Source organism: Pan paniscus, chromosome 19, assembly GCF_029289425.2.
Source record: "Pan paniscus chromosome 19, NHGRI_mPanPan1-v2.0_pri, whole genome shotgun sequence".
NCBI classification, from domain to species: Eukaryota; Metazoa; Chordata; class Mammalia; order Primates; family Hominidae; genus Pan; species Pan paniscus.
The window spans coordinates 61,760,080-61,773,950 of NC_073268.2; the positions used below are offsets into that span (position 1 = coordinate 61,760,080).

At 44.5% G+C, this 13,871-nt stretch overlaps 2 protein-coding genes across 17 annotated transcripts in view; one reads left to right on the plus strand and one right to left on the minus strand.

Moving 5' to 3' along the window:
* The window catches only part of ZNF18 (zinc finger protein 18), a 53,154-nt gene extending 47,941 nt beyond the window's left edge, over positions 1-5,213 (plus strand). For all 15 annotated transcript variants that reach the window (XM_063598734.1, XM_063598733.1, XM_063598732.1 and 12 more), the window contains one exon: positions 3,914-5,213. In XM_063598734.1, coding sequence (XP_063454804.1) covers positions 3,914-4,701 — 788 coding nt within the window. In that variant the 3' untranslated portion in view covers positions 4,702-5,213. The remainder of the gene's footprint in view (positions 1-3,913) is intronic.
* Positions 5,214-5,349: 136 nt separating this feature from the next.
* DNAH9 (dynein axonemal heavy chain 9) overlaps positions 5,350-13,871 on the minus strand; it is a 380,960-nt gene continuing 372,438 nt past the window's right edge. For both annotated transcript variants that reach the window (XM_003818106.6, XM_055101114.2), the window contains one exon: positions 5,350-13,343. In XM_003818106.6, coding sequence (XP_003818154.4) covers positions 13,116-13,343 — 228 coding nt within the window. In that variant the 3' untranslated portion in view covers positions 5,350-13,115. The remainder of the gene's footprint in view (positions 13,344-13,871) is intronic.

The following is a 13,871-nucleotide window of genomic DNA, read 5'->3' on the forward strand; positions in this document are numbered from 1 at the left end:
ACACACACACACACACACACACACTTTTATATATACAGTAAATCCCAGAACCTTAGAGGAAGAAGAGGACCAAGGATGGGAATTGTAGGGCAAGCCATTCTTTCTCCCCAGTGGCATCTAATTAATTATTTTCTTTTGCTAATATACCACAGAGAAAGCAATCATTAGCTGAGATATTTGATTTTAATTTTACACAACGTATTTATCAGGCCGTTTCACAAGGATTTCTTCTGGAACAGAATTTTTCAAACTGCATTGCATAACCAGTTAGTGAGTTGTGAAATCATTTGATAGAGTTACAACCAGCGTTAAAAAAAAACACAATAAGATTGAAGAGGAAACATCAGATGTAGGGGTGGGTAGTGTTTCAGGAGATATTTGTTTAAAATATGTGTGCATGTACTGTGTTTCAATATTAATATATTGATTACTGCCTTAGCTTGGGCTGCTATAACAAAATACCATAGACTAAGTTGCTTAAACAACAAACATTTATTTCTCACATTTCTGGAGGTTGGGAAGTCCAAGATCAGGGTGCCAGTATGGTTTGCTGACCTCGCTTTTCTTGCTGTGTCTTCACATAGCAGAGAGGGGGGTTGGGGAGAGGAGAGGCGGAGAGGAAGGGAGAGACTGGGAGAGGGGGAGGTGAGAGAGGGAGAGGAGGAGACGGGAAACTAATCCCATCATGAGGACTCCAACCTTAGAACCTCATCTAGACCTGATCCCTCCCAAAGGCCCCAGGCCCCATCTCCAAATACCATCATACTGGGGGCTAGGGTTCAACATATGAATTTGGGGGATCACAGTTTAGTCCATAGAACTTATAGTGGGTTGCAGTCAGAAAAGGTTGAAAATATTGCTTTGGAGGTTGTTGCAGTAGGATTTTTTTTTGGACAGGATTTATTTTTAAGACGAGTTTTGGGTTCATAGTAGAATTGAATGGAAGCTACAGAGATTTCCCATATAGCTCCTAGTAGTCTGACCTTATTTGTGATATATAGCTCACTATATTCCGACTCGTTTTTTGTTTGTTTGTTTTTCCTTCATCCCACCTCTGCTGACATGGTCCCATTAGATACTGCCTTTAACCAGACGTGAGGAGTCTACAAGGGTCATCCTGCCTTGATAGGCAAAAAAAAAAAAAAGCTATTATAGGTTCTTGTCTCTACAAAAAATGCAAAAAACCCAAAAAACCGGGCATGGTGTGAGCACCTGTAATCCCAGCTACTTGGGAGGCTGAGGCAGGAGAATCGCTTGAACCTGGGAGGCGGAGGTTGCAGTGAGCCGAGACCACGCCATTGCACTCCAGCCTGGGCAACAAGAATGAAACTCTGTCTCAAAAAAAAAAAAAAGAGGATATGTGGAAAGAGGTTTAGGAAGATGAATCCGGCAGCAACGTGTAGGACAGGTAGGAAGGGAACACTTGGAGGAGAGAAGTCTGCAGGAAGTCAGTGCAGGAGTCGGGCTGTCCGGGGAGGAGACCTAGAATAATTGTGGAAGTCACAGTAACCAAATGGGAATGGCCTGGTTTGAAAAATACAACAGTTTGCCAGTTTACCAGATCTGGACTCAGATCAGGGGCAAAAGTCAATATAGAGAGTGAATATGCTGTTATAGTTGACCATATGGAAGAACAGCTCCTAGTTAAAACAGGTCAGCAGGGGGCAGTCTCAAAAAGCCATATACTTACCCTGCTAATAAAAATCCAAAGGATTAAAGTTTTTAAAGTAGTTATCTGGAAGAATATAACATGCAAGAATAGTTTTTAAAAAATGTTTTGAAAGAAGAATGTTTCATGAATGTTAGATCTGAAAATATTAAGTCTGTTGTATTATAAAGGTAAAAAATCATTAAAATAGTGTGATTCTGATATAAAAATAGATGCACAGATCAATAGAACAGAAAAGGGAGCCTAGAAAAGAGATGCTGGTCTGTATAAGAATTTAGCATGATCAGGCCGGTGCGGTGGCTCACACCTATAATCCCAGCACTTTGGGAGGCTGAGGTGGGGGGATCATTTGAGGTCAGGAGTTCGAGACCAGCCTGGCTAACATGGTGAAACCCCATCTAACTACACTACAAAAATTAGCCGGGCATAGTGGCGGGCACCTGTAATCCCAGCTACTTGGGAGGCTGAGGCAGGAGAATCGCTTGAACCTGGGAGGCAGAGGTTGCAGTGAGCCAAGATCACGCCATTGCACTCCAGCCTGGGTGACAGAGCGAAACTCCATCTCAAAAAAAAGTTTTCATGAACATGACAGATAAATGATTATTTTTGTTGATATAGAAAGAGTTAAAGAAAGTTGATAAGAAAAATGTGCTTTCCCAGTAAAATATGGGCAGCAGTCTTCGAGTATGAAAAATAGCTCATAAATGTGATAAAGATTCATCCTTTCATAACTTAAGAATTAAAATTTAAAACAATGAAAAACCACTTTTCATCCATCTAAATGGCATATGTTTAAAAATATTCAATATTTAAGTATTGAATACCCACTTCCCCCTCTGCCCAATTTCACATATGAGAGGATGGCAGAGTTGTTCTGGAAGTTGGGTTGCCAGTAGGTGTCAAGAGCCTTAATATTTATGCCCACTGACACAGTAATTCTACTTTGAGAAATTCCTTTGAGATATTCATGAGAAATGTGGGCAAAAACTTATGAAGAAAACTGCTGATCACAGCATTATTTATGGTAGCAAAAACACAATAAGCAAATTAGATTTCCATGGTAGGGGAACAAATTATATGTTTATTATGACATCTTCTTGATGGGCCATTACTCAGTTCTTTAAAATGATATTTATAAAGGCTTTTTTAAAAACAAGAGAAAGTACCTTTGCCATTTGAGAGGCACATATTCTAAGGCTTTTATTTTATTTTATTTTATTTTATTTTTAGATTCAGGGACATTCTAAGGCTTTTTGACTTAACAAGTTCAGATCTAGCTCTCTAGAAGATGTCTAGATCCCTGGCAGACAATTGAAAAGACACTAATATGTGAAAGAGAAAGGTAAATGGCATCTTTAGATCTATATAGTTAAAATAATTTATAAAAGTTGAAAATCCTACCACCAAAATAAAAATTTTCTATTTGCATCATTAAGTACTATAACCAAAAACCCAAGTTACGATGAGAAAAACAAACTTCCAGTTGCTAGTGTGATTTAATAAAGGGCATGTAAATACTAGATTCAAGGGATTCACTTTTATAGTAAAGCCCCGCTGCATTGCAGCTCTGGTAAAATGACACGTGCATTTCACAGATTTTGGGCGTCTTATGAATGGGAGAGGGAGACTCTATATTACATTGATTAATGCCACCATTCACAATTAAATGCTCCATAGCTGGATATAGAACTATATGTACAATATGACACAAATTATGTCAGAAAATAGCATATACCTGCATACATATAGGTTAAATTAAAAAGACTGAAAGGAAATGTATGCTCATAGTTGTTATCTCTGGGTAGTAAGATTGAGGCGGATTTGGTTTTCTTCTGTATATATTTCTCTCTCTTCAGTTTTTTTTTTAGTTACCATATTTATCTTTTATATATAATCAGATAAAAATCACTTTAAAAGCAGTAGTTGCCTATAATATACTTGTTTTTTTCCTGGTCCTTAAGAAATACATGTGGCTTTATTTACAGAGTGATCACTTTATGAGTACTCCTGTGTTGTTTAAAAATCCTCAGCTCCAGAGCTGAACCATTTAGCCTTGAACCCAGGACAGGGGAAGTGAGTTTGAACATTTGGGCCGTATGGTAGTTTTCTTCCTCACTTACTAATGCCCTAAAAAAAAAAAAAAAAAAAGAAAATGAATGTTTTATGATGACCCTCTCTTTGACATGTGAGTTAGAAAACAGGGCATAGCACTTGAACCATTTCAAATCTTCTTTCTTCTTTTAGGAGATAGACAAGAGAATGACAAGGAGAACCTAAATTTGGAGAATCACAGGGACCAGGAGCTCCTGCATGCTTCCTGTCAAGCTTCAGGAGAGGTTCCTTCTCAGGCTTCCTTGAGGGGCTTCTTCACTGAGGATGAGCCAGGATGCTTTGGAGAAGGAGAGAATCTCCCTGAGGCTCTGCAAAACATTCAGGATGAGGGAACAGGGGAACAGCTCTCTCCTCAAGAAAGGATTTCTGAGAAACAACTAGGTCAGCATTTGCCTAATCCTCATTCAGGAGAAATGTCCACCATGTGGCTTGAGGAGAAGAGAGAGACCTCCCAGAAGGGGCAGCCAAGAGCCCCCATGGCCCAGAAGCTCCCCACCTGCAGGGAGTGTGGGAAGACCTTTTATAGGAATTCTCAGCTTGTTTTTCACCAAAGAACTCACACCGGAGAGACATACTTTCAGTGCACCATCTGCAAAAAAGCCTTTCTGCGGAGTTCAGACTTTGTGAAGCATCAGAGAACTCACACGGGAGAGAAGCCCTGTAAATGTGATTACTGTGGGAAAGGCTTTAGTGACTTCTCAGGATTGCGCCACCACGAGAAAATCCACACGGGAGAGAAACCCTATAAATGTCCTATCTGTGAGAAAAGTTTCATTCAGAGATCAAACTTTAATAGACATCAGAGGGTTCACACCGGAGAGAAACCTTATAAATGTTCGCACTGTGGGAAAAGTTTCAGCTGGAGCTCGAGCCTTGACAAACATCAAAGATCCCACTTAGGAAAGAAGCCCTTTCAATAGCCAGTAACCAAACTCTCTTTCCCCATTTCTATCTCCCAGCCCAGTCACAAAAATACTCAGCTCCATCAAGAGGAATTGTGTCTAAGAGGATACCCCTGTTAATCTCCTTTTTTCTTGGATTGGAGAGGAGAGAATCTGGACATGACTTTGGACTTGGAGGATATCTTGGATTGGATTGCACAATGGCTTAAATTCTTGATTCTGCCTCAGGAGAAAGAATAGTCTTCATGTTTCCACTCATCCTTCCTTTGGACCCATTGGGGAAAAAGTCTAAATTGGAGATCCGGTTTTAGAAGTGCTTTCCGGGAAGCATTTAATGGGATTAGCTGTAAATCACTGCTTATGGGAAGAACCTCAGATCAGCCCCTTAAAATGGGTTCTAGAGCAGGTCTTCTGTTCCAGAAGGGGAGAAGCATAGAGGGCCTGTGAGCTCACATGTGTTCTTTGTCATAGGGGTGAAAAACTAACTTCAAGTGTCCCTTGTTTGAAATAAACTTAGCAGAGTCACTTTCTATCATCTTATTTGTTTGTTCACTGTGTGTTTGACTGTATTTCAAAGCACATTATTTCATAGAAGACCCTAGGCAGTTGAACTCCAAAGTCAGCCCCTATAAACCTCAAGTTCATAATGTAGCAGAACAGTAATAGGAAAGTCCTAGGCTAATGTTCAGACGATCGGAGCTTGGCCAGTGCTGGCAACACCTTTATCTCAGGTACGTTTGTTTTTGGTGTCCTCTTTCTGAGCCACTGTTCCACTTGATCTCTTGCCTCAAGCTGCCCCTTTCTCCTGGCATCCCACATGGGCTGTCATTTTTGCCAAAGTGTGCTCTATGCTTTAAAATTACCTCTGTTATAGTCTAATTTTGTCTGTGAGTGTTTATTGGGAAGAAATTGATAGCATTGATCTAGTTTATAATACTGTCTAGTGGTTTATTAACACATGTATCTAAACTGTACAATCGTACTTGTCTCCACAAGTTACAGGCCTCAAAGTGTCCTGCCTGTATAGTGAGTTTCATGCGCGTCCATGTGAAGAGACCACCAAACAGGCTTTGTGTGAGCAACATGGTTGTTTATTTCACCTGGGTGCAGGTGGGCTGAGTCCGAAAAGAGAGTCAGCGAAGGGAGATAGGGGTGCGGCCGTTTTATAGGATTTGGGAAGGTAATGGAAAATTACAGTCAAAGGGGGTTGTTCTCTGGTGGGCAGGGGCGGGGGTCACAGGGTGCTCAGTGGGGGAGCTTCTGAGCCAGGAGAAGGAAATTCACAGGGTTAATCACTCAGTTAAGGTGGGGCAGGAACAAATCACAATGGTGGAATGTCGTCAGTTAAGGCGGGGCAGGGCCTTTTCACTTCTTTTGTGATTCTTCAGTTACTTCAGGCCATCTGGGCGTATAGGTGCAAATCACAGGGGATGCGATGGCTCGGCTTGGGCTCAGAGGCCTGACATTCCTGCCTTCTTCTATTAATAAGAAAAATAAAACAAAATAGTGTTGAAGTGTTGGGGCGGCAAAAATTTTTGGGGGGTGGTATGGAGAGAGAATGGGTGATGTTTCTCAGGGCTGCTTCAAGCGGGATTAGGGGCGGTGTGGGAACCTAGAGTGGGAGAGATTAAGCTGAAGGGAGATCTTGTGGTAAGGGGTGATATTGTGGGGTTGTTAGAAGAAACATTTGTCGTATAGAATGATTGGTGATGGCCTGGATACGGTTTTGTATGAATTGAAAAACTAAGTGGAATAAGAGAAGGAGAAAAACATGTATAAAAGGACTAAGAATTGGGAGGACCCAGGACATCTAATTAGAGAGTGCCTATGGAGGGTCAGCATAGTCCTGCCAGCAAAGATTATTTACTTCAAGAGTTAAGAGTGGCAGTTTGGGGATAGGACGAGGAGATACCAGCTGTGATGGCTTGGAGAAACAGTGTAAACCGGCAGTGTAAACAAGAGCAGGGCATGTATGAGTAGTTGAGAATGGTGAATAGGAGTATGACTAGACAGAAGATAGTAAGGATGACAAGTTATTTGGGGGCACAGTCGAAGTTGGTCTGGTGTCTGGAATGAGGCTGGGGCCTAATAAAAAGGAGCGTCTATACAGGAGCTTAAATGGGCTGTACCTTGTAGCATTCTGAGGACAGGTCTGACTTCTGAGAAGGGAAAGTGGTAAAAGTATTGTCCAGTCCTTTTTAAGTTGGTGGCTGAGCTTGGTGAGGTGTGTTTTTAATAGACCATTAGTCTGTCACTGAATACTAAGAGCCTGAAAAAATGCTTGGCTGATTTGACTAATAAAGGCTGGTCTGTTATCAGACTGTATAGAGGTGGGAAGGCTAAACTGAGGAATTATGCCTGACAGAAGGGAAGAAATGACTGCAGTGGCCTTCTCAGACCTTGTAGGAAAGGCCTCTAAAAGTATTAAAGCAGCGGCAGCCGCTGCACGCAGACATGAAGGCTAGGCTAAAACAGTAAGGTCAAGTTGTTTGGACAGAAAGGCTACAGGGTGCGGTCCTGGCTCTTGTGTAAGAATTCTGACTGCATTAACCATGCCTAGGAAGGAAAGAATTTGTTGTTTTGTAAGGGATTGAGGTTTGGGAGATTAAACGGACACGATCAGCAGGGAGAGCTTGTGTGTTTTTACAAGAATTATGCCGAGATAGGTAACAGATGAGGATGAAATCTGGGCTTGACCGAAGTAATGGGGGCTGTCTGTGAAGCCTTGCGGCAGTACAGGCCCAGGTAATTTGCTGAGTCTGATGAGTGTCAGGGTCAGTCCAAGTGAAAGCGAAGAGAGGCTGGGATGACAGGTGCAAAGGAGTAGTAAAGAAAGCACGTTTGAGATCCAGAACAGAATAATGAATTGTGGAGGGAGGTATTGAGGATAGGCGAGTATATGGGTTTGGCATCATAGGGTGGATAGGCAAAACAATTTGGTTGATAAGGCATAGATCCTGAACTAACTTGTAAGGCTTGTCTGGTTTTAGGACAGGTAAAATGGGGGAATTGTAAGGAGAGTTTATAGGCTTTAAAAGGCCATGCAGTAGCAGGTGAGTGATAACAGGCTTTAATCCTTTCAAAGCATGCTGTGGGATGGGATATTGGCATTGAGCGGGGTAAGGGTGATTAGGTTTTAATGAGATGGTAAGGGGTGCATGATCGGTCACCAAGGAGGGAGTAGAGGTATCTTATACTTGTGGGTTAAGGTGGGGGGATACAAGAGGAGGACGCAAAGGAGGCTTTGGATTGGGAAGAAGGGCGGCAATGAGATGTGGCTGTAGTCCAGGAATAGTCAGGGAAGCAGATAATTTAAAGTGTCTCAGCCTAAGAAGGGAACTGGGCAGGTGGGGATAACTAAAAAAGAGTGCATAAAAGAGTGTTGTCTAAGTTGGCACCAGAATTGGGGAGTTTTAAGAAGTTTAGAAACCTGGCTGTCAATACCCACAACAGTTATGGAGGCAAGGGAAACAGGCCCTTGAAAAGAAGGTAATGTGGAGTGGGTAGCCTCCATATTGATTAAGAAGGGGACGGACTTACCTTCCACTGTGAGAATTACCTAAAGCTCAGCGTCCGTGATGGTCTACGAGGCTTCCGAGGCGATCAGGCAGCGTCAGTCTTCAGCCGGTAAGCCAAGAAGGAGTCAGTCAGAGAGCCTTGGGTCAGAGTTCCAGGGGCTCTGGGAGTGTCTGCCAGGTGAGTTGAACAGTCCGATTTCCAGTGGGGTCCCGTACAGATGGGACACGGCTTAGGAGGAATCCTGGGCTACAGGCATTCCTTGGCCTGGTGGCCAGATTTCTGGGACGTGTAGCAGGCTCCTGGGGGAGGAGCTTCTGGAGGAACGCCTGGCTGCTGCGGTTCAGGCGTTTGGAAGTTCTTGTGTGCTGGAGATGTGGCTGGGGTTTGTCTCACAGTGGAGGCAAGGAATTGCAACTTTTTTCTGTTATTGCACACCTTGAAGGTGAGGTTAATTAAGTCCTGGTGTGGGGTTTGAGGGCCAGATTCCAATTTCTGGAGTTAATGTCGGGAGCAGATTGGGTAATAAAATGTATATTGAGAATAAGATGGCCTTTTGACCTTTTAGGGTCTAGGGCTGTAAAGCGTCTCAGGTTGCTGCCAAACGAGCCATGAACTGGGATTTTATATTTGATGAAAAAGAGCCTAAACGCTATCTGATTTGGGATAAAGAAAAAGGAGCATTAACCTTGACTATGCCTTTAGCTCCAGCCACCTTTTTAAGAGTAAATTGCTGGGCAGGTGGGGGAGGGCTAGTCACGGAACGAAACTGTAAGCCAGACCAGGTGTGAGGAGGGGAGGTGATAAAAAGATTATAGGGTGGAGGAGCGGAGGCTGAGGAAGAATTGGGACCTAGCTCGGCCTGGCGAGGAGGGGAGAGGTCAGATGGGTCTGTAGAAAAGGAAGATTAGAAAGACTCAGCGACGCTTGGGGTTGGGACTGAGGGGACAGGCGGGAGATTTGGGACGAGTTGCATTGGGCACAGAGACTAGGAAGGGACTGATGTGTAAACGAATGCCTGGACGTCAGGCACCTCAGACCATTTGCCCATTTTACGACAAGAATTATTTAGATCTTGTAGGATGGAAAAATTGAAAGTGCCGTTTTCCGGCTATTTGGAACTACTGTCGAGTTTGTATTGGGGTCAAGCGGCATTGCAGAAGAAAATAAGACGCTTAGATTTTAGGTCAGGTGAGAGGTGAAGAGGTTTTAAGTTCTTAAGAACACAGGCTAAGGGAGAAGAAGGAGGAATGGAGGGTGGAAGCTTGCCCATAGTGAAGGAGGCAAGCCCAGAGAAAAGAGAGCGTAGAGACACGGAGGGAAGGGGTTCGGGGGTTCTTACCTTCCAGAAAAGCGGGAGGGGGGGTCGGGGCGCGAAAATAAGGCATTGGGGCACAGAGATAAGGGATTGGGGCGCAGATAAGAGGTTGGGGCGCGGAAATAAGGGATTGGGGCACAGAGATAAGAGGTTGGGGCGTGGAAATAAGGAACTGGGGCACGGAGATAAGAGGTTGGGGTGTGGAAATAAGGGATTGGGGGGTTCTTGCCCCCTAGGAAAGCGGGACTTGCCGCTAAGGGTGAAGGAGAAGGGGTTGAGGGGTACTTGCCCCTGCCCCAGGAAAGCGGTACTTGCCGCTAAGGGTGAAGGAGAAGGGCTTGAGGGGTACTTGCCCCTTCCCCAGAAAAGCAGAGAAGGGGTAGAGATGAGAGAAGGGGTTGGGGTACTTGCCCCTTTCCCCAGAAAAGCAGAGAAGGGGTAGAGACAAGGAGAGAAGGGGTTGGGGTACTTGCCCCTTCCCCAGAAAAGCGGGACTTGCCGCTAAGGGTGAAGGACCAAGGCAGGCGTCCCTGCATGGTCTGACACCCTTGAAATGTGAGTGTATAATCAGAGAGGTGTCCCTGCAATGATTAAACACCAAGGGAAGGCTGCCTTCCCAGTCCGTGACCGGTGCCGGAGTTTTGGGTCCACGGATAAAATGTGTCTCCTTTGTCTCTACCAGAAAATGAAAGGAATTGAAATTAAGAGAAGGGAGAGATTGAAGTGTGGCGCCAAGATTGAAAGGAGAAAGAGGTTGAGGGATAGTGAGGGAGGTTGGAGAAGAGAGTAAAAAGAGGCCGCTTACCGGATTTGAAATTGGTGAGATGTTTCTTGGGCTGGTCGGTCTGAGGACCTGAGGTCGCAGGTGGATCTTTCTCACGGAGCAAAGAGCAGGAGGACGGGGGATTGATCTCCCAAGGGAGGTCCCCCGATCCGAGTCATGGCACCAAATTTCATGCGCGTCCGTGTGAAGAGACCACCAAACAGGCTTTGTGTGAGCAACATGACTGTTTATTTCACCTGGGTGCAGGTGGGCTGAGTCCGAAAAGAGAGTCAGCGAAGGGAGATAGGGGTGGGGCCGTTTTATAGGATTTGGGAAGGTAAAGGAAAATTACAGTCAAAGGGGGTTGTTCTCTGGTGGGCAGGGGTGGGGGTCACAAGGTGCTCAGTGGGGGAGCTTCTGAGCCAGGAGAAGGAAATTCACAGGGTTAATCACTCAGTTAAGGTGGGGCAGGAACAAATCACAATGGTGGAATGTCATCAGTTAAGGTGGGGCAGGGCCTTTTCACTTCTTTTGTGATTCTTCAGTTACTTCAGGCCATCTGGGCGTATAGGTGAAAGTCACAGGGGATGCGATGGCTTGGCTTGGGCTCAGAGGCCTGACAGTGAGACTTCCCTCTCCCACCATCTTCCACCTCCTTCTTTAGGCCTGATTTTTTGTTTTTTTTTTTTTTGGTGAGACAGAGTCTTGCTTTGTCGCCAGGCTGGAGTTTAGTGGTGCAGTGGCGTGATGTCGGCTCACTGCAACCTCCGACTCCCTGGTTCAAGCAATTCTCCTGCCTCAGCCTCCCGAGTAGCTGGGATTACAGGCACGCACCACCAAACTCAGCTAATTTTTGTATTAGTAGAGACGGGGTTTCACCATGTTGGCCAGGATGGTCTTGATCTCCTGACCTCGTCATCCGCCTGCCTCAGCCTCCCAAATTGCTGGGATTACAGGCATGAGCCGCCGCGCCCGGCCTGCCTGATGTTATTATACTACTATGGGTGAGGCTCAGGAAGGATGATGCTAATGTGGACAGAGTTATCTGCCTGAAAACAGATTAACCTATAGTCAGGAAACTGCAAGTGCATTACTAGTTGATGGGAGAGGAGGGACAACACCCAAGCTGGAGGTCCTGGCTTCCAGCAGTAAAATTTATTAACTCCCTTGTATCATGAAGATGAGAAGGCCCCACTTAGGGGGTGCAGGAACTGCAAGGAAGAAAGCAGGAAAATCATAGAGGAATTAGCATCGGATTCCATATTCTGTATAGCAGAGATTTATAGGATGATGGGATTTGAGGTTTTAAATCACGAGTTCTCAAACTGGCCTCCAGACCAGCAGCATTGGCAATTTGTTTAAACTTACTGAATCAGAAATATTGAAGGGCGGGTCCCAGTAATCTTTGTTTTAACAAGCCCTCCAGGGCATTCTGATGCCTGTTCAAGTTTAAGAACCACTGTTCAAAACAGTAATCACAAAATTAAGTTTCTGCAAGGTTAGGAGGGAATAATCACAGAAGGAATACTGGGTCCTCCCATACTTTTCTTACCAAACAAGCTGCCTCATAGAGCTTTTTAAAACTCATCAAAACTGTTAAACCCATTGGACTTCCAGTGAAAATTTGTTCCACGGAGGTAAATCTAGAAAACTTTTAGATTAAAAAGCTTTAGAAGGGCCAGGCGCGGTGGCTCACGCCTGTAATCCCAGCACTTTGGGAGGCTGAGGCAGGCACATCACCTGAGGTCAGGAGTTCAAGATCAGCCTGACCAACATGGTGGAACCCTGTCTCTACCAAAAATATAAAAATTAGCCAGGCATGTTGGCAGGCGCCTGTAATCCCAGCTAGTCGGGAGGCTGAGGCAGGAGAATCGCTTGAACCCAGGAGGTAGAGGTTGCAGTGAGCAGAGATTGCCCCAGTGCACTCCACCCTGGGTGACAGAGCGAGACTCCATCTCAAAAAAAAAAAAAAAAAAAGGCTTTACAGTAAAGATTTCTTCTTGGCTTCCTCTTAAATGATCGAAAGGATGATGGAGATACTTCCTGTTTGCTTGTTCACATTGTATCCACAACAAATAGTAGGTGTCAGATTAAAATGTATTGAGTGGATGCATGAATTAATGAAGGATAAATATCAGTATACACATCCCTTATCCTCTACAGCAGGGATCAGCAAAATATGGCCCATTGCTTGTTTTTGTAAATAAAATTTGTTAGAATGCAGTCACACCCCTTCATTTACTCATCATTTATGGTTACTGTTGGTCTACCACGGCAAAGTTGCAAAGTTCAAACAGAGGCATTGTGGCCTGTAAATCACTAAAAGTATTCACTAACTGGCTCTTTATGGAAAAATGTTGGTGACCCCTGCTCCAGGGTAGTGTTTCTCAAACTATAATGTGCATACAGATTTTCCAGAGAGATTGTTAAAATGGAGATTCTGGTTCATGGGTGATGCCAATACCACTGGTCCAAGGACTGCGTGGGGTAGCCTGGAAGAAGAGCACCTAGGATAGTGTTGTGTAACAAGGTCAGGGCCCTTGTGGTTTGTTTCTCTTGGTCTCTACATGATCATTTATGATTCAGCAGCTCTCAAATCCTGGGCCAGACACAGTTGAAGAGTAAATCATTTTATTAAGAAACCTGGGCCCACATTCCTTCAGCTCAGCCTCACCTTAGGCACACCTCTCCAAGTTCCCTAGAGGAATTCTACAGAATTGTGAGTGCTCATGGTTTCTTACCGTTCTAAGTGTCTGTGGTGACCCTTCATCCACCTGTCCCTCTGGGCAGCCTCCAAGCCCAGCTTTTTTATTTTCTCGGTGGCTCTGCAGGATGCTAAATCTGGAGAAGCAAGGCTACTCCAGCCAGAACCCACTTGGATGGGTTTTCCTTAGTCTTCAGGTTGAAAGTCCACACGTAGGTGGGTCCCCGCTGACTAGTCTTGTACACAGGACAGGAATAGACACTGCGGCAGTCCTGCTTATCTGCAGGAATGGCCTTGATGAACATCACAGGCATAGGGGGTGTCAGATCCTTCAGCTTTGCCTCTGTAATGATCCCAGCCTGAGGATAAAACATGAGAAGAGGCACCTTAGATCAGACCCAGGGCCCAGCCAACCAGCCTTGCTCTTGTCAGCAGATCCAAGGGAGGAAAGACTGGACTGACATGGCTGCCTTTATGCCTGCCCCCTTCCAGGTTTTCTCAGCAGCCTTTGATGGAATGCATCTGATATGTAGAAACACGTTTCTATTTTTCTCAGCCTAAATCAGGTGAAGCAGAGTTCCAAAAGCTATTATCACATACAAATGAATCCCTTTGGAGCTTGATTCTCCCCTAGTTTGTTTTTTCATTAATTCATTTCATGAGCATATCGAATGTGTATATTTGCCAGATGTCGGGCTAGGTGCTGGGGATTTAAAAATGACTAAGACACAGTTTCTGCCAGTAAATGCGTTAGCTTTTAAGGCTTTTGTTATGTCCTGTTTCTGTTTCTTTTCTGTTTCATATGCAACCTCCTCCATCCTCTAGAGTGGAGAGGGCTACATTCTATCTTTACTCATGTAATGTGGACCTGACTATTCTGTAGCTTT